This window comes from Sardina pilchardus, chromosome 10 (assembly GCF_963854185.1).
Source record: "Sardina pilchardus chromosome 10, fSarPil1.1, whole genome shotgun sequence".
Taxonomy (NCBI): domain Eukaryota; kingdom Metazoa; phylum Chordata; class Actinopteri; order Clupeiformes; family Clupeidae; genus Sardina; species Sardina pilchardus.
The window spans coordinates 13,230,576-13,255,629 of NC_085003.1; the positions used below are offsets into that span (position 1 = coordinate 13,230,576).

The following is a 25,054-nucleotide window of genomic DNA, read 5'->3' on the forward strand; positions in this document are numbered from 1 at the left end:
TGTAAGAGAGAATGGGTGGACCACATTGATTAACAGAAGTGGACAACAAAAGGAGGCTCGGACCTTAAAGTAAACCTTCTGTGTGTGTGTGTGTGTGTGTGTGTGTGTGTGTGTGTGTGTGTGCGCGCATGCGTGTGTGTGTTAAACTGACGAGAGCTTTGCTTAGGTCAGGATGACCTGCGAGACCTCTAGCTTGACCCTCTCTGGCAAATGTTAATGCAGTCGGAGCATGAAAGTCAAACATCCCCAACCTTATTTTTGGGTCATGACTAATCCCTACTTAACATGTTTCCTTCAAAGGTTGCACACTTTTTTTCTCCCTCCATCACCCTTTCAGCTTACCAGATGAAGTGGTGGAAGATTACTGTTCTCTTACTCTTTCCCTTTTCTGTCCTTTTTCCTCCCTTCCTCCCTCTCTCTCTCTCTCTCTCTCTCTCTCTCTCTCCCTCCCTCTCTCTCTCTCCCACACACTTTCTCTGCGATGCTTCATGAAAAGGAATGCATGACATTTACAACCCCCTCAGTGGCGGTAATTGAAAATGAAGGGCATGTGTGACTTGAAGCGCGTCGTGGTCATGGCGGTGAAAAGCCAGTGTGGCGGGGGCAGACCTCCCTCTCCCAGTCAGACCACAGACCAAACTCCTGCAGTGTGCCTGCACCAGGAGCCACAGGAGTGAAGACACAGACTACGCAGCACACACACACACACACACAAACACACACACACACACACACACACAGGTGCATTCAAACACCTGCACCTGCATTTGGATTTCATGCTCACATAATAATAGAATACATTTCAAATAAAAATTCTAATTAGAGAACTCAGAAGGGGAATTACAAATTGGGGGCTACTGGTCAGCGAAACTGACTCCCCTTAGGACCAAGAGCTTTATGGGGGGCTCCTATGAGACAGCATATCTGACTCTGACATCCTCATGCAGACGGCAACCTGGGACGTACCCCCCCCCCCATCCCAGCCCCCTCCCACTGTTCCCTGGCTCCACCCGGGCGTTGGCCACCTGGTCCATGATGCCACGGAGACTATAATCGCCTCTGACAGTCTCAAACTGTTCTCCGCCATTCCAATCACATTTGCTCCTTAATCACATGCGCCACCATGACTGTCAGAGGCTGCGTCTGGTTTCAGTGGCCCGTTAACGTCGTCAAGGGGCTGCACACTTGAGTGAGAGTGCTCCATACTCCCAGACAGGTACTAGGCAGCAGTCGTGACATAGGCGCTCCATAGAAATATCAGTGGATCGAAAAGGCATACATATAGTGCGCGTTTAAAATGTATGTTTACAGTTAGCAGACACTTTTTTCCAAAGTGACTTACATTGACATCAATAGACTTAACATTAACATTATTGATATCTATAATAGAATTTAACAGCATAATAACAGTAAAATATACAAACCACGACTATCAGGAAAGTTAACAAGTTAGATCCACAGTAAAGAGATGAATCTTTAGATGCTTTAAAGATCATAAAATTATGGCTAGAACAGAAAGGTAAACATGAATGATGAGGAATAACAGAGGAAACGAGTCTTGACTTTGACCTCTTATAGGCCCCTGTCTTGGTGATCTGAAACGCATGGTCAGTGACAAAAAGCTTAAATACATTTATTCATGTCCAGTCCACATTCGGGGATATTTTGTTATCAAACACTGGCCATACTTATTGTTCAAAAGGGTTATTCTTCTGTTTCTTACTTTAATCTGTCATGGGTGTGTTTTGGGCGTAACATCCTTTAAACCAATGAGAGTGATATCTGTCACTCCCTTTAACAGCAAGCAGCACAACTTCAAACAGCTCGGTGTATCTTGCCAGTCAGTGGCGCATTTGAAGGAATCTGCTTGCATGCGAGACTGTGTACAGAACACAGGGATTCCACTAAACTTTACTTAAACCTGTTTGTGACTACATGCATTCTGCACTCACCTAATATTTGAATTCAAAGGTAAAGTGAACTTTTTTCACAGTGGATTCATAATCAATGGCAAAAATTTACATTCACTATTGACTGACAAGGGGATATAAAAGAAAACAGAAAAAAGCCTGTAAAAAGCAACACTTACTGTACTCCAATACCCCAATCGAATGACTGAATAAAAATCCTAAGGATATTTATCCTGCAAAGAAGTCGTTTGGGACTGCTTGCTAGGAGCTGCTCAGAGCGAACAGTAACAAACCGTGCATCTTCCGCTGTGCTTTGCATGCACTTCGCTATAGACCAAGTTTTCTTGGTCAGTGGCATAATGATTTTTAGAGGGTGTTAGATAGCGATTTTTTGGATCATACGCCAGGCAACACCTTCTGCCACAGCCCTGGGTGCAAGGTTTAAAGGTGCCCTTCGACAAAAAAACAAAAACATTTTGAACTTATAGATTTGAAAAAATACTATATGTGCGAAACCGACTACCTGTTTGCCAACCAAGTCAAGCAGCTTAGCTCATTGAATAATAATGAGAACTGGTGCAAAACAAGCTGAGTTTTCCTGCAGGCTTTCTATACCACGCTAGAACGGCTTAAAACTAGGTAACTAAGGCATTTTTTCCACAAAAAAAGTTACATGGTAGAACTTCAGACAGTACCAGAAAGTCATGAAATACGTGTGTCAGGGCACCTTTAGTAAAAGTGGAGTGCATGGTGAAGAATTTGTCGCTGACTGGGTGTAAAATACGAATAAGCCTTGCGTCGTGCTTTGTGCCACGTTGCGCCGGGTGTGTGAAAGGGCCCTTAGTGTTAGTGGAAGGCCAACATAGCAGACGCTTATCAGAGGACTGCAGTGGATGAGACACAGAGCTGGATCATGCAGTTAAGAAATCAAGGTGCAGATCCAGGGAGTGTCCTATTGGCCAGAGTGAGGGATTTGAGTTTAATTCTGACTGCCATAGGAAGCCAATAAAGAGCAACTAAGAGAGAGGAGTTACACGTGTCCTCTTTGATCAAAGACCAGACGTGCCACTGCATTTATAATCATCTGGGATGGTCTCACTACACAAGCAGAGCAGTCAGCTAACAAAGCAGTGCAATAATCCAGTTTGGACTTTGCAGATGTCGTGTGGCATACAGTATTGTGTCCAGGCGTGTGTATGGGACAGTGATTAAGGAGCCATGCAATACTCCAGTTTGGAAATAACTTCACAAGGAGTTTGGCCTATTGTGTAACACAGTGAGACAGTGACTAGGGAGCCATGCAGACATAGCGGAAATGAGTGAAAAAACACAGCCATACAACCGAAACATCATTTTAATTTACTGTAAGCGTAATTGATTGTTAGATATCTATAAAATATCAGGAGGCTGAAGGAGGTGAGCCAGAATGCTGAGGGAGTGAGAGGAAGTGTGTGAGTCTGCCACACCGTCACCGTTTAACCTTGAGCAAGTCCACAGCGCTGGCCATTTGGCCAATTAAAAAAATCCCTGCATTTGTATGTAAAGGTATTTGTTTGTCAATCAGCAGCACTTGCCTGGAGCTGACTGTGCAGCCGTGAATTGGGCATTAACACGGCGGCTCGGCTCGATACGGGTCCGGACCACATGGCGCTGTATGAATAATGCAGAGGCAGCCTGCACCGGCAATTAAAACCGGCTTTGTCATCTGAAGGGGAACATTTCCTCGGCGAATATAATCATGGCCAAAGGATTGACCAGTGCCACCTAACAGGCTGTCCACACCTCTGGCTCCGACTGCTCCCACACCGCACACGGCCATAAATCAAGTGGCTCAGATCAATGGAAATATAAAAATAAAACAGCCTGCGGAGACTGCCGGCCAGTCTCCAGTGCAGCCATATTTTACAGGTGCATGTTTTACACCACATAAAACCAGGGGAGGCAGGAGGGGAGGAAAAAGTATAAGCAACAACCTCTGAGGACAGCAATTTGAATGCATGCAAACAATTTACTTTTACATTTGTTTGTAATTCAGCATTGACTAATCCATATACCTGCATTAGCCAGCAATCGATTTGTTTTAAAACACACACACACACACACACACACACACACACACACACACACACACACACACACACACACACACACACACACACACACACACACACACACACACACACACACACACACACACACACACACACACACACACACATATCATACATTGTTATATGAATGCAAATGAACAGTATGCCACATGTAAAATGTTCACCAGATAATGCCCATGCCACATAGAAGCGGGACTCAGACAGGTAAGACTAGGGAACAGAAATGATTGCACGCTATTGAGGTGACCTCCATCCAAAGCCAAAAAAATCTATATAAAGCATTTATATTAGGCTGCACCAAGGGAAGCTCAGGGGGGGAGAGAGAAGAGGAGAGAGAGGGAGAGAGAGAGAGAGAGAGAGAGAGAGGAGAGAGAGAGAGAGATAGAGAGAGAGAGAGAGAGAGAGAGAGAGAGAGAACAGGTCCTGCAAACATGGAGAACAGCATTTTCCTCCTTGAAGGAACTGACTCCTGGGGAACAGTGCAGGGGATCCACTAATCTCCAGTAGCATGGGAAGGGCACTTTTAGCTGGGCTAATGTGTTCTACGCACCCGCCTCCCTCCCTCTCTCCCTCAACAGGAGCGCGGCCCAAGCACAGATGCTCCAGCAGCAAAAGGCTCAATCTTGTTCGCACAAAATAACGCTGGCCTCGACAGAATTCGAAACGGAATGCAATTCCAGCGTGGACACGGGGTATTGAATCTCCCTCACGCACGGAGAGGCTCATGTTATGCAGAGTTAGGTCAATTACAGAGCGGGCACAGCACAAACTGTGCCACCCGCCCACAGCCAGGGGGGGAAAAAAAAGAATGAATAAATAAAGGAATAAACCAAAGCAAAAAATAAATAAATAAATAAATAAAAACATGAATCGTAAAGAAGAGGAAGGTGGTAAAAAATACCTGGAGTGGCTAATATACATAAGTCATGGTTTCAGAAATGCTGTGTCGGAGTTACTCTTTTCTCCCTGCACATTTTGACAAATCACTTGGGCTCGCACGAGGCACTAGTTCACTCTCTGTGCCTCGTCCCCGCTCCTCTGAAAAGGTCCGCCACTTGAAATTAAATTTTCCACTTCGCTTCCCTTTCTTCCAAATGCATTTTCTCCAACATTTACCAAATAAAATGACACGATGAAACGCATCTCGACACAGAGAGGAAAATGAAATGACTGCTCTCCTCTGAACTGCGCTCAAGGTGCCACGGCCAACCCAGACCGTGTTCAGCTGTGCGCCACTGTTCTAATATGCCGCACTAACCAGCGCATGGCCCACATCAGTTTTGCAGTTTGCAGCCTGCAATCAGATTATCAAAACAAGAGAATACACCGATACAAAGAGAAATCAATGAAGAGGAGGTAGCCTTGTGGATTTTACCCCAGTACAGTAAGTAACGTCCTTATGAGATTCCACCTGCCTACAAGGCAGTTTTCCCAAACACCTAATTTCCCCATCTACTGCCTCTGCCCATGAACTAATACTTCCCAGGTGTGATTGTGCTGCCAGTGTGTTTGGCTTCAAAAATTGAGTTATCTGTGTCTGTCATGCTGGAGGAGAAAATGAAATGCTGCTTCAGCACCGGGGCTGGGGCGGCATCGGGAGAGAAGGCGGGGGTGGGTGGTGTGGTGGGGGGGGGGGGGGGGGGGCCCGCTGCGGAGTCATTGTCATTCCGCTAGCTTAGCCGCCACGCCTGCCCGGCTCAGCTGTCCGCAGCCCCTGTCAAAGCTCCGTCCCTCTAAAAGCCTCTAAACCTGATTGGCACCCACAGAATTGCTTAATGCACACAGCACGTCGCGCCGGCCTCCTCGTTGTCACCGCGAGTGCCAGCCTAAACGGGCACGACTGGCGCCGCCGAATGGGAGGCCAGTGGCTGAGACGACACTCCTGGATGTGCTGTACCAGAGCAGACATATACTGTATATGTATATGTATTTATATATATATATTACATAGAAAGAAACACTTCAGAGCACTCTGAGGCAGAATTATGAAGAAAAAAAACTACAAGGTTAGTAGTGTGTGTCCCAGTTTGTACTGGTCCTGGTCGGATGACACAGAGATCATTCTGTTTGACAACAATGATAAGCCTGTGCCGTTAACCTTGAGTCTAAGGCCTTAAAATGTTAAGAAGCAGGCGAGAATATTTCCAATACTTTCAGATAAGCATCAGCTTTTATGTCAAATCAATAAGTGAAGAACGCTTCTGTCATCTTGGAGGTAAAGTAAGAACAAAGAGATTTCATGCCCAGCCCAGTCTTAGAGAAAATCATTCAGGCTTTTATCACCTGAACCACAGCAAATAGCCCTTCCCAAAGAGACCATTACAGACACAGAACATTGAGAAGCCTGTAACCAGAGCATTAACTGATCCCAACTGAGGCCATTGCCGGTTTAATTCATCCTGTACGATCATCCTTTCCCTCGGGCAAGGGAAAGAACTGATTTAAACTTCTTCTTACAGTATATCTCTTAACGGGCAAATCAGATTCCCAGCATGCTTAAGGAATACAAAACTAGCAGATTATTGAGTAGTACTAACTTACAGTAGTAGGCACCACTAAGGTATGAAAGCCATGTTGCAACTACCAGAAGATCTTCGATCTGACTTTTATGGCTCAAAATGTTTCCCCCCCTCGTATCTTTGGATGAACGGCAGGATGAACTTTTCAAAATATTTTGTTTCGTACTTTATGATGCCCTTAAAAAGTATTTCTTTTTATGGTGCCTGAACGAGCACCTTGAATTACCTCAGTCAATGAAATGAACTCCTCTTGTCATGAATGAATTTATGTTCTAGTATAACTGCCTTAGGTCTTTTATGTATCTCTTAAAATGACTTATAGCTTTACAAATGTTTATGTAAAACAGTTCACTTCCGAACTATACCACAGTAATGAACTCGCCCAACCAAAAAAGGATATATCCTCTATGAAAACCTTTTGAAGACATTCGCCTTGTGTCCTTTACGTCTGAAAACAAGCCTACTGGTGATGCTGCTTGGAGCATCTCGACACGTCCACCTTCCACCATTTGTCATGTTCTCTAATCAGTGAAAGTAGTAAACATGCCACTTCTCTCGCTAATCTTCCGACACGCGTGCCGGGCCGCCGCAGAGACGTTTGAACTAAACCCGGAGTGCAGGGGGAAGAAGCGGGAGGGTAAGGGCGTCGGGAGCTCTCACATTCACAGAAAATCCCGGCAACATCTGTCAACCTCTCCGAGCCAGATGCTGCGGAGAGCACTCAAGCAACAAGGCATCAGCGCGAGTGAGTTCGCCCGCAACATGTCTCGGCACCGACGGCCAGGACGGAAGTCTGCTCGGCCACGGAGAAGCCAGCGGAGTCGGATGCCATTAGAGATGCACACACAGCGGGCTGCCTCATCAGGACACTCCTGAAGGTCACCGGGGGTGGGTCCAGATAAGGACCCTCTATACTAACATCATTCTCACTGTAGCACACATACAGGGAGAGAGAGAGAGAGAGAGAGAGAGAGAGAGAGAGAGAGAGAGAGAGAGAGGGAGAGAGAGAGAGAGAGAGGGAGAGAGGGAGAGAGAGGGAGACACACACACACACACACACACAGACACACACACACAGACACACACACACACATACATACACACACACACACACACACACACACACACACACACACATCCATACATTTCAACTGCATTATGCTTAAGTGCTGCAGGTCAGTTCGTGTGGGGGGTCCTCCATGGTAGTGCTGCCCCCAGTGGTCTGCCGGGGAACTGAAGCTCGGCTGTCAGGTCCCATTCACAGCGACGATACGTGTGATTCCTGACCACAGCACTTACGAGGACTGTGCAGTCCTGACACCATCAGTGGACAGCCCTTTCCAACAAAGCGGTTGGCTGTAGGAGAATGAGATCTACGTCACGAGCTGTCCTAGATAGGTTTGTCGAGCGGAGCAAATTATGTAATGCGTCGTAACATTACACGGCTGCTGTCTTATTTTTCTGTCTGTGGGAGGATTTTATTTCTACGTTTTTTTTCCCATCTCTCTGGAAACACAGTGGGGATGAGGAGAGAGAGAGAGAGAGAGAGAGAGAGAGAGAGAGAGAGAGAGAGAGAGAGAGAGAGAGAGAGAGAATTTTCCTCTGGAGTATTCCCGAGACTAGGCCACAGCAATCATCAGCTCTCATTCCAGCAAGAATACAGAGGTTTCATTAAAAAGAAAAGACAGGACTAAATGCTAGCTGACCTGTTTCAAACACACACATCTCCTCAGGGTGTGTGTGTGTATGTGCGTGTGTGCATGTGTGTAAGTATGTGTCTGTGTGCCTGTGTGTGTGCCTGTGTGTGTGTGTGTGTGTGTGTGTTTAAGTGCTTGGGTGCGCACACATACAAAGACTCGCAAACAGCACACACACACACACACACAGACACACACAGACACACACACACACACACACACACACACACAGACACACAGACACACACACACACACACACACACACACACACACACACACACACACACACACACACACACACACACACACACACATGCACACACACAATTGTCCCTGTGTGCTGACTGGAAAGAAACACACAAACATTTTTCAAATAAGGCTCGAGGACAGAGAGCAGCCTTTCAACAAATAAAAGCGAACGCAAAGCGCTGTTGTTCGCCCAGCACCTCTGATACGTGACCGACCAGCGCTGTTGTTCGCCCAGCACACACACACACAGACACACACACACACACGCACACACACGCACACACACACACACACCTCTGATATGTGACCGTCCAGAACAGGCCCCTCCAACAGACCCTACAGCAAGTCGCCTCCGTAGCCGTTCAACATGAGAAAGGAGACGATTGTTTGCCTCTTTTCACAGAGAGAGCTTTTCTGCTGTTTGTCAGCGCAGAGATGAGTTTGTCATTCAAACACCCTTTTAAAAAAAAAGGCCTCTCCGAGACAATAACAATCGGTGTGCGGGCAGTGTGTAAAATAACTCCGACAAAAGCCACAGCAGGCCTTCGCTACGTATCCTATTAAATTTTAGGACATGAAGTATCAACCCAATAAATGTGCACCCTCACAAGGGGTGGGATATCACTGAAGCACCTGTTATTTGGGAACTGCAGCTCACTCTGTTTCCTGCTGGCTGCGAGTGGTTACAGGAAATCTACTGCAGAGGGTGTGAGCGGAGCTCCAGTACAGTCCCCCGCATGCTCCAGAGGATGGAGACGCACCCGCTAATAAAACCCCACATGAGGCTTTCATTACAGCAGAGCACGGGGAACTCACTACACTCACTCACTCACTCACTCACTCACTCACTCACTCACTCACTCACTCACTACACTTACTCACTACACTCACTCACTCACTCACTCACTCACTCACTCACTCACTCTACTCACACACTCACTCACTCACTCACTCACTCACTCACACACTCACACACTCACACACTCACTCTACTCATACACTCACTCACTCACTCACACATTCACTCACTCACCCATTCACTCACACTTCAAACACGGAGACTGTCATAATGGGTTCTCTCTCTCTCTCTCTGTCTTTCTCTCTCAATCGCTCTCTCTTTCACAGACAAACACACACACACAAACACACTTACATACAAACACACACAATGTCAAAATGACCCAAGATGGACTATAGCTCCGTTATGTGTCAGTCATGTCCTTCAAAACTCGTTCTTTACTGAACCTCCAAATAAACAACTGCAGTCTCAGGACTAACACTTCTTCAGTGATCGTCACTCTTAATCTATCCCATTCTATCCCTTTCCCATGAGCTACAGTATCCCATGCCCTGACTGTACACAATCGAGTGTTGTTGCACATTGTGCCTGGACGACACTAGCACACCTGACTACAACAGAGCACCCATAAAACATCTCTCCAACGTGTGACAAAACAATAGGCATCAAATCACTTCATCAGTGGCAATGGCTAAATGCCTACATTTCGCCTGAATGCCTGTATCTGGAGCCTGGAGCTCTAAATACTAGCTCTCTCCCGACCACCGGTCGCTGGTTCTGTCCTCAACTCGGAGGACCTGCTCTGGTTCACCTTGACACCCCCCCCCCCCCACACACACACACACACACACACTCGCCTGAGTCCAGTGCTGTTACAGTATTGGGATGCAGAGAGTCATGTGGGGGACTCCCAGGGAGCCATTATCAATACAACAATATGACATGTGGACACCCCCTCCTGCATGCTAAGAGACAGCAGCAGAGGCTGAAACCTGCTGGACAGGTTCTCGGAGGGGGGAGAGAAGTGTGTGTGTGTGTGTGTGTGTGTGTGTGTGTGTGTGAGTGTGTGTGTGTGTGTGTGTGTGTGTGTGTGTGTGTGTGTGTGTGTGTGTGTGTGTGTGTGTGCGTGCGTGTGCGTGTGTGTCAGTGTGTGTGTGTGAGAGAGAGAAAGGTTGATAGAGAGAGAGAGAGAGAGTGTGTATGTTTGTGAGTGAGTTAATGAGTGTTTGTGTTTGTGAGTGAGTGAGTGTTTGTGTGTGTGTGTGTGTGTGTGTGTGTGTGTGTGTGTGTGTGTGTGTGTGTGTGTGTGTGTGTGTGTGTGTGTGTGTGTGTGTGTGTGTGTGTGTGTGTGTTTGTGAGTGTGCGTGTGTGTGTGGGTGTGTGTGTGTGTGTGTGTGTGTGTGTTTGTGGGGTTGTAGTGGGGGTGATAGCCCCAAGAGCCCAACTCAGCTCAGCTGTATCCTGCTGATTCTCTCTCAAAGTCACCTGCCAGCAGAACATGTAGGCTGTGTGTGTGTGTGTGTGTGTGTGTGTGTGTGTGTGTGTGCCGGGGGGAGAGAGGGGATGGGGTTGAATACGGTGGCATTTCTGACATGTCCCTGGTCTCACTGGGCCCCCTCACTGAGACAAAGTAAAAGCGTGTGTGTGTCTGTGACCTGAGGCAGGCTGGCTGTGTGACAGTCCAAACAGCGCGCGAGTCATTTAGGGAGCCATAATGGCTCTGACCTTGGTGTAATGTCTAAGGTCACCGAAAGGAGCTCCTCGGTGAAACTGTCAACAGCAGACTCCACACAACGACTGTCCGTAGCAGAGAGTTTAGAGGACGTGCTGTCGTCCAAGTTTACATGTACATCTGAAACTGTAGTCAAGGTTTTCACCAATTCAGGGTTTTGATTTCTGTTTTCCAAGGATAATATTAGATGTACCGTTATCGTGCTATTAGCCCACAAGCAGCCAAAGTAGCAAGTCCACTTGATTTTGTTATAATCAAGGAAAGGAAAGACTTGGCAGAAAAGTTGCCAGCTGAACAGCTATAATTTCTCTGAAAGAGAAGATGCTGTTCACTGAGTGTCTGCTATGAAGGACAGAGGGCATCTAAAAAGGAGACACTAAATTCAATGTGGACTACTGTGTACAAGATATTCACACAAATGATTTGGGATGAGGGGAATAAATCCAGGGTGCACAGTGTCAGGCTACAGTAGGTTTCTCCTGAGCACACCTTGAACACTGCTGTGGTTGTCCTCAAGCGCAACAACAGAGTAAAACATATTTGAAAGAGATGTGTTGTACTCACTGATTTTGACTCATGTTGGTGTCTTGAGACAGCAAATGGATTTCCACAGAAATATCCCCCCCGACTCAAGCTCCTGATTCACAATGCAGGAGAAGCGTCACTTATACCAAACCTACAAAAAAAGAGTACCACAAATCAAAGACAATCTGGATTTAGAAAGGGCTTAGTGATTTTCAGTTAGACAATACATATAATTATTTTTTCCGTTCTTATTTTCAGAGGATTTAGAAAAACATTTTAGCACTCTATTCAACATTCAACTATAGTCTTAAAAATTACAATAATAAAATAGTGAAACAGCATTCAATATTAGTGGACCACACGCTACAGTAGTCTGTCTCTTACTCAACATAAAGATATGGTGACTATGGTGAAAATGGTACATAAATGGAACATGAATGAATCAACAGCACGGAATGAAAACCTATAGCAATGGGAGGCAGGGAGATCTTAGCGCTGTGGCTGTTCAAGCCATTACCGAATCCCTTCAAACCCATTTGTGCCACTGAGAATCTAGCATGCATGTGTGAACACCTGCAACATAACATAAGGCCTCATTTACTTTTAATAACATGACAAGATTTTGGAAAAGGGATATCATTGTTCAAACTGCTCTTTCTTTTTCAAACTGGCTTTCACATATAGACATATTGCTTGTCAAAGCAGTTCAAAATTAACACAACCTGCTCGCAGTGCTTTCCCTCCCTTTGTCTTGTCAAAGCTATGATGAACCTGTCATGCTTGGTCTGAGGGAACATCTATAAGCTGAACGAGCTGTATAGGCTGTTTAACTATCGCTTCCATCACTGAAACGTTCCCATTTGCACAGGTATTGGCGTGGCAGTGGTGGGACGAGAGAAGGGGCATAGTGGAGTCGGTGCAGTGCCTGACAAATGAGCCAAGCGCGAGACACATCTCTCAAACTTGTATGAGGCGTTTGAGAGAGTACCTGAGTGTACCACTGTGCAACAGAGGCATGATGGAGGACAAATCAAATCAGGTCAAAAAGGGCCCGGAATCTGATCTTGCATCTCCATTACATGCTAGACAGCGGAGGAGGGGGGAAATAACATTCAAGTATTCTATTATGAGTAAATTAGCCTGAACTTTTTTTTAAGTTGAAGACATTGTGTATCAGCAACGAGGCAACTGAGTGTATATTACACCACCTAACTAAGCACATTATAAATCTATGCTCACTTATTATGCTGCATATTATAACGCACATACCAGACATGGATAACACACTGATGAAATATGGGGGTGTTGATAAATCATATTTTAAAGTAATTCATCTGCAGACGCTACGCTGCAATAATTTCAGTACTCACATCAATGTCCATTTTCATGGGTAGCCAGGCTGTTCGTGAAGATAGTATTCAAACTTCTAGAGAAGGCTCGAATATCTGAAGACAAACACAATTGTTCTTAAGCTTTCCAAGTTACATCGAGTTTCAAAGACACTTCTGAGAAACTGATACCCTCCTCAAGCCTTCTGGCGAAACAAAAGTAGCCTAATTGTGTAATGTAACGTAGCCAACTGTTATCAGTTTATCAAGCCATAGATGACAGGTCTCCATCTTCCAAAAAATGTCTTAAAGCGCCACGGCTACGCAACAAAATATTTTTTTCGCTCTTGCTTTTAGATAGACTTCCCTACAAGTAGCTGGAAACACTGTCGATTCACTTTAACGAAAACGACCAGAACCCTCCAAGTTTCTGCTCCAAACAAACTGACATATAATGGAGATCAGTACACCTATATAATTCTTAAAATAATACACGCACTGTTCGTTTCATTCATTTTAAACGGCCTAGAAGGGGCTACTGGTTTTAGTGCGCGTTCTGATTAAGGCTATTAGTGGGCTCTAAGACATGACATCGAATCAATCACATGCATTGTTTCTCTACATTTACAAAAGCCAGCAATGATGCGCTTATTTTTGATAAACACAGGGACTATCGTTGGGTCATTACGGTGATAATTAGTAAAATATGAGGCGAGAGTAGGTGGAGGAGGGGTAATTACTGACAATGCTATGAAGAAACAGCTAAAAAAAATAAGCTATCATGGGCTTGCATGGGAAAGTAAACGTACCTTTATTGTTTTACATTGTTGAGTGATTGATCGTGTCTCCCTTGCCCTCGTAATGATGATGGTAATATCTCCCTTGCTAATGACCAGTATAAGGAAAGCTCCGGGATGGCTCTGTGTAGGCTGCTGCTGCTGCTACTGCTGCTACCCAGGGCACTTTAGCATTTGCCAAGCATCCGTGCCTCTGCTGTTGCTGCTGCTGCTGCTGTTGTTGCTGCTTCGAATAAAGGGCAAAACCGAAAAGCCTCATCCGTAACGCAAGCATCATCCTTCACCAAGATGCTGTGAAGAGGCTGCGACTAACCAAATATCCAGAGAACGGCATCTTTGGAGCAGGAGGAGGGCATTGAGCACACTCACACACGGCGCGCCTGCTCAGCTCGCGAAAGGGCTTCCCCTACAATCACGCCAGGGACTCCATGTGCCCTGCTCGGCTCCTCAGCCAGGAACTATCCAGGTGCTGAAGGAGCGACCCGATCATCAGTCTCTGCCAAAGTCACGAAATATTGTAAGCTTAAAGACAGAACATTGAAACAGCGTTCTTCATCGAAGACCGTCTCTAGATGTGTGCTCCCGATTCAGCGCAGGCTTGCAGAGGCGTGTGATGCAGGAGATAAATAGGTCCCGTTGTGAGGAATCACAGGAGACTGGATTTCACGGTTGGTTTGTGGGGTTCCTCGGGATAACCTCCAAATGCGCACGTTGCTCCAATCACCTCATTTTCCATTTACGTCTGAATAGTCTCTCCGCGTATGTGCGGTCATTTTCCCAGGGTGCCTCCAATGAAGAAATATTTTTCTCTTTTTGTCAATTGGCTTAACCGTTTGTCATTCAACGAGCTTCACTACTCGATGGTTAAAGGAGACATCAGTTAATACACCGAAATATTCCTTGAGTCTTCACATCAAACAAGAGATGTTTCAAGTCGGGAGCGAGACAAACTTCAGGATATTGCTATATTACATCGATGAACAAATTAACAAATATAAAATAAATATTTGACCCGAGACATCAACTTCCCCATCTTTCTCTGTGATTGAGAGGGGAATTGACATGCCTGTTAAGGCCTTACATAGGCCAAACTTAAGGACAGGAAATTAATCTCTGTCGCTCTGGTGCATTTCTCAAAATAATTAGTGAAAACTGCACCATAATGAATTACCTACAAAAGCGTGTATCTTGCACATAATGCTTAGTCTATGGCTCAAAAGCAAGTATTACTGTAAGGAACCTGTCAATACCATCAAAATGATAAGTCTTTACACCATTGTTTATGACAAGATAACAGTCTTTTGAACTTAATGTTAAAGCTACAAATGAACAATATACTGTAAAACACCTCTTAGTCAGAGCTGTGTACCACTGCACGTATTTCTGTCAGGTCACATACAGTATAGGCCTACAGTATATGCTGGACAGACTGACAACTAGTTATGACAGCTGGTTCAACACTTTTGCATGTGTAATGGCTCAAGCAATGAAATAAGGCCAATTTAAAATGGGGTAGGTAGGACTATTCAGCATTGAACCAAAATAGTGCATTTGACCAACATGGCAGTAGCAATTAAAAATGTAAAACTTTATAACAATAAACAGCTGCATGGATGTGCTAAAGCATTGCTGTTTGTTCGGGACTACATTATTAAGTGATGATATGGTGTTTGAACAAACAGTTTCTGGGAAATGCAACGAAGCGAATGAGAAAAACAGTAAATAAAGCTGAAGATGAAATGACATAAAATGGCAGAGGTTTGCTTGACCATACAGCCGTGTGATGTTTAGGTCTATTATCTGTTGGCCTACAGTATCTGTAACATGAAGGAGCATTTTGAGTTCAAATGACCCAAAACTGCTTTATAATATCAGACTGCACTGTGAGGGTGTCAGTATTTTTCTTGAGGGCTACCTCTACTGCACAGCTTTGATGGTTTCAAGTTACTGTTACATGAACAAAGAATGTAAACAAGCAAGCCAAGGTCGGTATGAGTTCCCACGATTCCTCTCATAGTTGCGGCTTTCTTTCCTCTTCCCTAATTGCATAGCACACATTCTGCCAGGCCCTGAGTCTGCCTACGTAAAACCTGTCGACTGTCACATTTAGGAAACAGGTGATCTCTATAGGCCACGCCTTTGCCAGACCTGACACTGCGGCGACAGAGTATGCAGACCTAATTTCACCTTTAGGCCACGCACAGGATACAATTTCCACTTTCAAAGCGGTCTGAGTGGCTCACCTAACATCTGATGTCAAATGTCAGGATTTCTCAGACATGTCATGGGTAATGAGTGGGATGAGAATTAAGCCCATTCTTTAAGGCACATTCTAGCCACATTAGTCAGACGCTTAATAAGAATCCCCGCCATTCACAATGTGGAAAAACAGCAATCACGACATTTCTCCTGCTCAAGAGGGTCACGCCCACACCATCCAAGTGACTGCTGTAGGTGCCCCAACAACACGTGTTATTTAAGAAGCCAAAGTGACTCACCCAAAGGCTTTCGTTGAATCAGACCTGAAAACGAGCTGCTACTCAGAGGTAAGAAACATTTATGCACTGTCAAAGCAAAATAAATGTTTTGTTTTTTTCAATCGACTTTCTCTAGCACACTTTCAGAAGGACTGAACTCGAAATTGAAAGAAAGAAACTAAGAAAGAAAAATCTAACTTAAGGTTTATGATGACACTGCCTTATCTTACATCTTTGAACACACGACTGTAGTCTGGCAGAGATGTTTACTAACTGCATGAGAAAAAAAAAATCATCATCTTTTCCTTCAACAACTTTCAAGGGGATGCATGACCTTAACTTCATAATAATGACTTTCAACTCAGTGTATATATAAAGGCTGTCATCCTCATCTCTTAAATGTTTACTGTAACATATTAGAACCTTGTTAACTCCTGACTGAGGTCTTTCATCTACTAGTACAGTATGCTTAGAGAAAAAACGTATCACAAAACAGTATACTGTACCTGTATCCTGTATGGTTTTCTGTGAGACTGAATTTGCTTTATTCTTAACTGGGATTTATAAATAACATTTGCCTGAAAACGTTTCTTGTCGAATATTGTGTCTGGGAGCATTTCTTGTCGAACATTTGTCTTGTGTTATGGCATGAGCTTGCAATGAAATCACACCACATTCCTGGAATTGTCCTTCATTTCCAGGTTGAGTAATCTCAAGTTTCTTGGAAGACGAAGAATCAGGAAAATAATATTCCAATGATGTCTGGTAAGCTGAGTTATTGAGATGAATGAAACTTATGCTGCGGGCTTTATGAACATAAACAATGCTTGAATAAGATGTCCAGGTATCCAACTTTTAACCAAACATCAAAATGCATGCTGATGATTTAAAACTTTATTTCTGTGCTTAATAAACAGTATATACTGTACTGATATTATACAGATATAGACTATGATAGACACTGATGTACCTTTTGCCACTTTAGTTATTTTTTTGCACTCACAGACTTTAAGCACTATTTTATCTGATGTTTCTATTTTAACTCACTTTTGAGTCCAAGAATTTCATATTCATGTAGCATCTTTACCAAATACATGGCAATGAACTTAAAACATCCACACTGGGACCTATCATTTCTAGGTGTGGGTGATGGATAACAAAAAGCTTAAAGATCAAAAATGGTCAAGATGCGTAAATAACAGGAGATGTGTCATGCAACATTTATTGACACAATACAATAACTGTTTACAAAATGCTGAGTCATGAAGAGAAATGGAAGGTACTGAGTTATTTTGCATTTATTTGTTTGTTTCTTTTTTGACAGACCATGGTGAACCGTGCGATCCATCTGAAGCCTCTTTCTGCATGAATGGGGGATCATGCTACATGATCCCCTCTGTGTCCACCCCTAGCTGTCAGTAAGTAACACTCTAAAAACCCATTCTCTAATGCAGGAATGAACCTCAGCTCCAACATGAGTGAAACTTATATAGACGTGCGTATCCACACAATTCCCAGTCATATTTTCTGACAGTCAGTTGGCCACTTCACCCTGGTACGGTTGACTGGCTAGTCAGCAAAGATCCACCTGATTTGACTCCTTTGGACTTGTGTTTGGAGGGTAAAAAGTTCTATGTAGAATTGTGTTACTTCCAAAGAACACTGTGGAAGAACTTTTGTTGTTGTTGTTGTTGTTGTACTTAGTGAGTTCAATATCAGATTAATCCACTGAGCTTGTGGTACAGAACTCAATCAGTTCCTTAATAAGGCCATGTCTGTCCATGCCGTGTCTGAGTTGGTTGGGAGTAGCACCCGCAGACTCCGTTTTCTTGGGGTGTCTAGTGAAATTTCGAGTTTTTTAGACGCTTGGCGAGTTGTTCAGCATTTACTCTGTTGTGAAGCCACCATTACTTATACAGATATGGGAGTTTAAGCACTATATGTAGTCATATATCAAGATATGTCTACCACCCAAGTGTCCCCTCTAATATGTGTGCTACTGGTGTGATTGCTCTCCTATATTTGCCGACTACTCCAAAAGGAACATTTGCCTCAGTCCCTAATGCAGTATGGTGTCATAACTTCTCCCAAAGTGTCAGTTCTGCCCACTACTCGTCTCCCTCACGTTACTCTTCATCTGCTTCATTGCTTGGTGTCCTTTAGGAAGAGGTTGTACATTTGTCAGGAAAATATAAGTCTCTCTCTCTGCCTGCAGCACATTCAAGCCTCATCACCTCCCTTCTTTAGAGGAAACAACTTTACTTTTCTCTCTGAGGCATTTTTAAGTAATGATGAACTCTGCCACTTAACTAAAACTACAAGTATACTAACTTCAACTACCAAGTCCAGACTCGTGACAGGAGATTAGGACAAGAACTCTTTGAGTGGGGACTCAACAGCTGTGAAAGATCCTGGCCTGATTTGAGGCCTTTGCAAACCGAATCAGTACAATATCCCTGAATAAGGACAAATATACTGGAAATGCATCCCCGAGGAACTGCTAGAGTGGACTTGATCAGGTGCAGATCGCCAAAAGGATCGCAACAGTACCTTATTTTCGAACATCGGCTATACGGACCAAAAGTTACACAGCACACACTTTCACAGTCACACACAGCCCAGGCCAGCTCAGCCCAGGCAGCTACCAGATCGAAATCAATAAGCAACATACTGTACACTGGTTCGGGCCTGAATTTTTAGTGTTGGAACCGCGTCGATAGCTCAAACAATCTAGGAGAAGTGGCGGTGTGAAAAAGTGGGTGAACGGGAATAATAAAATATAAGTAAACTTGAGAAGAACCATAGTGGGCTTGCTGGATCAAGCCCACTAACTATGACTTCTTTACTGAATGACTGCTTTGCCTCTGTAGGTGCACTGATAACTACAAGGGCAGTCGATGTGAGCTGTTCCTGCTGGACAGCACGGCGTTAGACGGCAAGGAGTCTGGCATGATCGCAGCAGTGGTCATCATTGTCCTGCTCATCGTGGCGATGCTCGTTGTGATCATCTACTACACCTGCAAGTCAGTATAGTCAGAGAGTCTGCTGTAAAAAAGAAACACACTCACACACACACACACACAAACAAATACAGGACTAGATCATTTGACTAGAGAATTTGTATATCAAACTAGATAGTAAGTTCCCAGGTTGTAAACCAGGCGACGTGTAACATGTAACTCCAACAACAAACATTCAGACATTCTAAGCATCTTTTTTACAGTGCCAGCTTGTGACATGCATTCATTCGGTGATGTCCCTTTTGTTTTCAGGCTGAAGAGGACTAAAGAACAAAATCAGCCAACCAGAGAACAGTACTGGAAGGTCCAGCACAGGGAGCCAAGAGTATGACACTATCCTGACCGGGCAGAGATCTGGGGACACAGCAAGAAGCTCCTGTGGTGTTGGAGAGCTTCATACACACCGCTAGCACAAGTCTGAATTCAAACAGGGCTGCGATGGACTAAGCCCCCTGGAACAGACCGGCTACTTTCAAACACATCACACTGGATTTAGTCTTCTAATGGTGTATTTTATCCACAGTGGCAGTGCACTGAATGCATGCGCGTTGAAAGGGCTTCTTCTGTGTAGCCCATGACCCCAGTTTTGTCAATGTTATGCTTCACCACTGGATGTCTGTCTCTGAAACTTCTGTTGAAAATGTAACATTTCAAAAGGATTTTTGTTTTTAAACATTAACTTCAGTATACAGTTACCTTAGGCTTGTAATGTCATGTAACTGAGCATATAGCCAATGAGGGATGACTGTTATTATTGCATTTTATCATATGATTATTTTGTACAGTTGCAGCTTATTTGTAAATAACTATGGTCCACTATGTAGATGTACATTTGATGAACGTTCGGCATTTGTTTGATGACAGAAGCATCAACCTGTAAGAACAAACCAATACCTTTGATCCTCTCATCAAAACAGTTGATTATATTGTTAGTGTTTATATGTGTTCAAAAAAGGAATACTTTTATGAATGGTTAGGGTGTGATTGTAGGCAAGGATCATGTTGAAAGTTGTCTTTTGAATGATACTGACTGTAAACACTGACAGGTGTTAGAAGGGCTGCAGAGAGAACTAGGTTATAGCTGACAGTCAGCATCACTTGATCAAATCATGATCAAGAACCAGAGCAATGGCAGAAAGAACAACCACTGTTCACTTACAGTGCACATCTCACAATAGATAGAACTGCGTTAAGATAAACTACTCACTTTGCTTAACTACCCCTTTAACACAGCTAATCCCAAGAGGAATTAAAAAAATGCAAGACCAGAAACCGGTGGTCAGTAAAAGCTTACATTGGTTGTACTATTGATTGTATCATACTAGCCTAAACCATGAAATGGTTTCCCCAATATTTGTATGTTGTAGCAGTATTGTGCATAAAGTGATTATGGCATAGGGCCAGACAGGAACTTGGGAATGTGAAGAATGCAAAAGAATGTAGACATGATGCAGGCATGAAGACATGCATTGCATTCATTTTTGCTCCTGTATGAAGCATATATTGTACGTGTGTACAAATATATTGTATATATTAATTGTAAAACACTGTTTGTTCTTGTTTGTTAGACCTGTTTGTTGATGATGATTTATTTTTTACATCATTTATTTGGAGGACCTGTTGACAGTGACTTAATGTCAGAGTATGTGTGGTAGATGGAATTGTATACAAAAGAATCTATTCAATGTTGAGGGATACTACTTTTTAAAATAAATAATATGATATGTGCATTGGTGCCATTGCATGGGTTTGATGTGTACTATTCACAAGATTCCTAAACCTTTTTTTTTAGTGTTTCGCATTCAAGGCTGTGTTTGTAATAGGAGACCACAGAAAATCATATAACTTCTCCCCTCCTACTACTGTAGGGATGTCCCAGTGTGCTGTTCAGTTGTGTTATTGCATCATCCATTGCACCATGAAGAAAGCATCTGTCAGGGTGGTGAGAATATGGAGAGCGCTCAGTTGACTGAGTTCAATATGTGCTGACATAATTGACAATACCACTTGTGCACAGCCAGTAGCCCATCCACATAAATATGTATTTGTATGTGTGTTTGCGTACACGCTCACTGCCACTCAGTCTCTCTCTTACACACAGTAAGAGAGTGTCTTTAGCATTTACTACTATTTCAAATGCTTTAATTGCTGCATCCTCTCAGTTACTTTTAAAAATGAATTAATAAATAAGTAGATAAATAAAATAAGGATGTGATATTTTTTATGCAGCTCTAGTCAGCTTTCATCAATTAACACAAACTAAATCCTGCATAAAAATAAAAGAGGCATTTATAAATTCTATTTTCAAAACCAACATAAATCATGTATTGTCTTCTCTCCCGGGACAGCCATGGCTAAATAGGCCCCTCTTCTGAGCTGGGTCCTCCTGCTCAAAGGTTTCTTACTACTGTAAGGATACTGCTGGGAGCTCATTTGAGGGAGTTCATGCCTTGGGCTATGCAATAAGAAAATGGCCTTTGTAAAGTAATCAATATAATCAAAGATAGAAATAACTTAGACTACACTGGACTATTACATTATTTATCTTTTGAGTTGGTCTGATGATATTTGTAGTTATGTAATGAGAGGCTCATTCTATTGTCAAGATACTGTGAGCATGCATGGCTGTTGTTATTACAAAAGGAAATGCTGCTGTCAGACACACATTCTTTACACCTTCTTGATAAGATTGAGATGCCACAATTGTTTTAAAGTGCACAGGCCAGAGGACGTTGATGGCTTTTAATGATATGAAATACTGCTACCACCTAGTGGTAGTATCTTGAAAACATAATTTCTTTCAGGTGCGTAAGCCTACTTACTGTATGTTGTCCTAAAATGGTCTTCCTTTCAGTGTTGGTAAGAGCACTGAGTATAAATATTTCCTGTAATTGCTGTTCACAAAAGTTCCCAAAACAACAAAGATAGAAATAACTTAGACTACACTGACTGGACTATTACATTATTTATCTTTTGTGTTGGTCTGATGATATTTGTAGTTATGTAATGAGAGGCTCATTCTATTTTGTCAAGATACTGTGAGCATGCATGGCTGTTGTTATTACAAAAGGAAATGCTGCTGTCAGACACATATTATTTACACCTTCTTGATAAGATTGAGATGCCACAATTGTTTTAAAGTGCACAGGCCAGAGGACATTGATGGCTTTTAATGATATGCAATACTGCTACCACCTAGTGGTAGTATCTTGAAAACATAATTTCTTACAAGTACGTAAGCCTTGTATGTTGTCCTAAAATGGTCTTCCTTTCAGTGTTGGTAAGAGCACTGAGTATAAATATTTCCTGTGCTGTTCACAAAACTTCCCAAAACATGTAAACAATGTTCTTTGTTTAGCATCAGTGAAGTTTGTGATTCCACCTGCACTTCACATAATGATCAGATTACTTACAAGCTACATTTTTAACGTGTCTTTCCTAAATTGTATTTACTAAAATTAAAGTTAAAATTAAAATTATAGTCAAATTGAGTATGTAATGTTAACACAACCGTTTTTGTTATCATACTTTTATCCTCGTTCCACTTTCTAACAGGGTCTTATCTGTTCAATATCTTAGTCTAGCGCTTCTTGGTGTGTATAGAGTAGGCCTAGCCTATTGTTTTTGTTTCATTAGGCCATTGATTGAATTGACATTGTTATTTTCTTATTGCTATTCTCCTTAATGTAGCCTAATGTAGCCTTGCTTGAATTTATATTGTTTATTGTTTAGGATATATTACTGTAGTCTGACCAACGTTTTGAAATTGTTCACTGTTAGATTAATGATTGTGTGTTTATCGTATTGTTTTTAGTGGTATGTCGCTTTGGACAAAGGCGTCTGCCAAATAGCAATAACCATATCTTATTTTCAACCAGCTGCCTCGGTGGCCGTATGGCCGAAATGTTCGAATGGTAGCCTACCGATATCATTTTGTTTCTGTGTTCTCTGCTCTGTGACGTCAGCATACACTGGAATTACGTCACAATCAATCACCATGCTTACACGTTCTTAACTACCCTGACTGCAGCAAAAGTTTATAATAGCGTTTGACAAGAGCAAGCAGACACATTTTCTATTTTTCCTCAGCGATCTTTTGTTATCCCATACAAATTCTGGTAACACCAGGTAATATCTATTTCTATATATTTTGTATATCTAGGCTATTTAATGTTAATTTGGTCGAAATGTTGCTTTAAACGAAATTACAACATATAGGCTATATACAGCCTACAGTACAGTAGGACTGTCTAAAAGAAAAGAAGAGGTTTTTTTTTTTAAAAAAAAGTTGCTCAGGCTATTTTGTTTGTCCCAAGCAGTCTTCTTCAGATCACGTTCTGCATTAACTTATATATTGGGAAACGAAAAATAATGAGCATGGTGAAAAATAATTTCATGAACATTTCAAACATCTTAGCCTACTCAAGGCTATTTAACTATAATATTATAGGCCTAACCTTGTCCTCTGACTCTATTTAACAGTGTCAAACAGCGCTCAACAGGCAATATAAATTAATATAAAATATAACTATAACAGGAAATATTGAGTTCCCTCCTTTATTTCTATCCAAAATGGCTAACATTAGTCCTCAGACCATGGCTTGCCAGGTCACTGCATATCCTGACAACTGGAAATCAGTTGTTGGACAGTGCAGTCCAGGCCAGTGGCATCAGGGCGACTGTGGATCTCCTCGTTACTACAAGGTAAGCTCCTATGGGCACAAACATTGTCAGAAGACACATGGATGCCTCTTAATATATCTGGCATCACATACAGTATATGTTGTTGTTGGTCTACTGGTGGAGCAGCTGCATCTGCTTACATAATGAGGATCACTCACTGTACTGTACTGTACTATAGGTGAACCCCAAAGATTACAGAGGCTTTCTGGGACTTCCGGACAAGTAAGTCAGACATAGACTACCATGACGCCATGATTTAAACTCAATACACATTCAGAGACATCCACTCTAATCATTTGAAAAGATACGACCACATTTGTTAACGTTTGCACATTTTGTTATAGATAGGCTATGACAGCATTTATCAGTACATTATAACTTACATTGACAGAAATGGTTTGTTTAATTTGTATTTTGTTATTGAACAACAGCAATGACCCTCCTAAAAGTGAGGTAATGGCCTTCTTGAAAGGGAAGTCCTTGGAGTGCCTCCGTGACCTCAGTGTGGAGGACCACTGCTCAGCATACCTCTGTTGGCAGCTCACGGCTCTGCTCTGCCAAATGAATGGGGTGAGTTTCAGAGAACATGACATACACCCATGGCCAGAAACATGTTATTACCGGATATTACTTGGCAAAATGTAATACTCCCTTCAAATGTTCCCTTCAATATGTAATAAATTACACTATTTTGTAATAACACATTTTCTTGTGGTTGCTCGGGTGTTAGGATAGTAATTGTGGATGCTATGGTGATTGCTAGATTGACACTATGGTAGTGGTTTGATTTGCCAGTTTGTTGCTAGGGTAGCTGAGGTGGCTGTCAGGTTGTTGCGTCAGTACAGTCGGTGGTTGTTATGCTGGTTGGTTGACATCATGCTAGTGGTTGCACGGGTTATTGAGATGCTCGCTAGGGTGCTGATAGCGTAATCATAGTGGTTACTATGGTGGTTGCGAGGTTTACATTATGTTGAGGTTGCTATGGTGTTGCTAGAGAAATTAAGATGGTTGCTAGGGTGTTGCTAGAGTGGTTACTGTGCTATATAAATGTGCTAAATTAATAAAAGGAACTTCACTTGATTATAAAGTGGTTACTATGCTGGTTGCTATGGTACAGTAGTTGCTAGGTTATCATAATGCTAGTGGTTGCTAGGCTAGGGTATTTCTATGGTAACTGAGATGGTTGCTAGAGTGGGTAATCATAGT

At 42.9% G+C, this 25,054-nt stretch overlaps 2 protein-coding genes across 3 annotated transcripts in view; one reads left to right on the forward strand and one right to left on the reverse strand.

The window, feature by feature from the left end:
• tmem266 (transmembrane protein 266) overlaps positions 1-14,481 on the reverse strand; it is a 69,186-nt gene extending 54,705 nt beyond the window's left edge. The window contains exons 1-3 of one of the 2 annotated variants that reach the window (XM_062546689.1): positions 13,681-14,481; positions 12,914-12,988; positions 11,583-11,694 (exon numbers count right to left, since the gene is read on the reverse strand). In XM_062546689.1, coding sequence (XP_062402673.1) covers positions 11,583-11,596 — 14 coding nt within the window. In that variant the 5' untranslated portion in view covers positions 11,597-11,694; positions 12,914-12,988; positions 13,681-14,481. The remainder of the gene's footprint in view (positions 1-11,582; positions 11,695-12,913; positions 12,989-13,680) is intronic. The other variant, XM_062546690.1, reaches the window with a different exon arrangement.
• Positions 14,482-16,132: 1,651 nt separating this feature from the next.
• On the forward strand, positions 16,133-20,895 carry LOC134094757 (pro-neuregulin-4, membrane-bound isoform-like). The gene is made up of 5 exons (XM_062548393.1): positions 16,133-16,214; positions 16,847-16,910; positions 17,470-17,563; positions 19,016-19,168; positions 19,418-20,895. The coding sequence occupies exons 2-5, from the start codon at positions 16,901-16,903 to the stop codon at positions 19,494-19,496; spliced, it is 336 nt and encodes a 111-aa protein (XP_062404377.1). The 5' UTR covers positions 16,133-16,214; positions 16,847-16,900; the 3' UTR covers positions 19,497-20,895.
• The last annotated feature ends 4,159 nt before the right edge of the window (positions 20,896-25,054 follow it).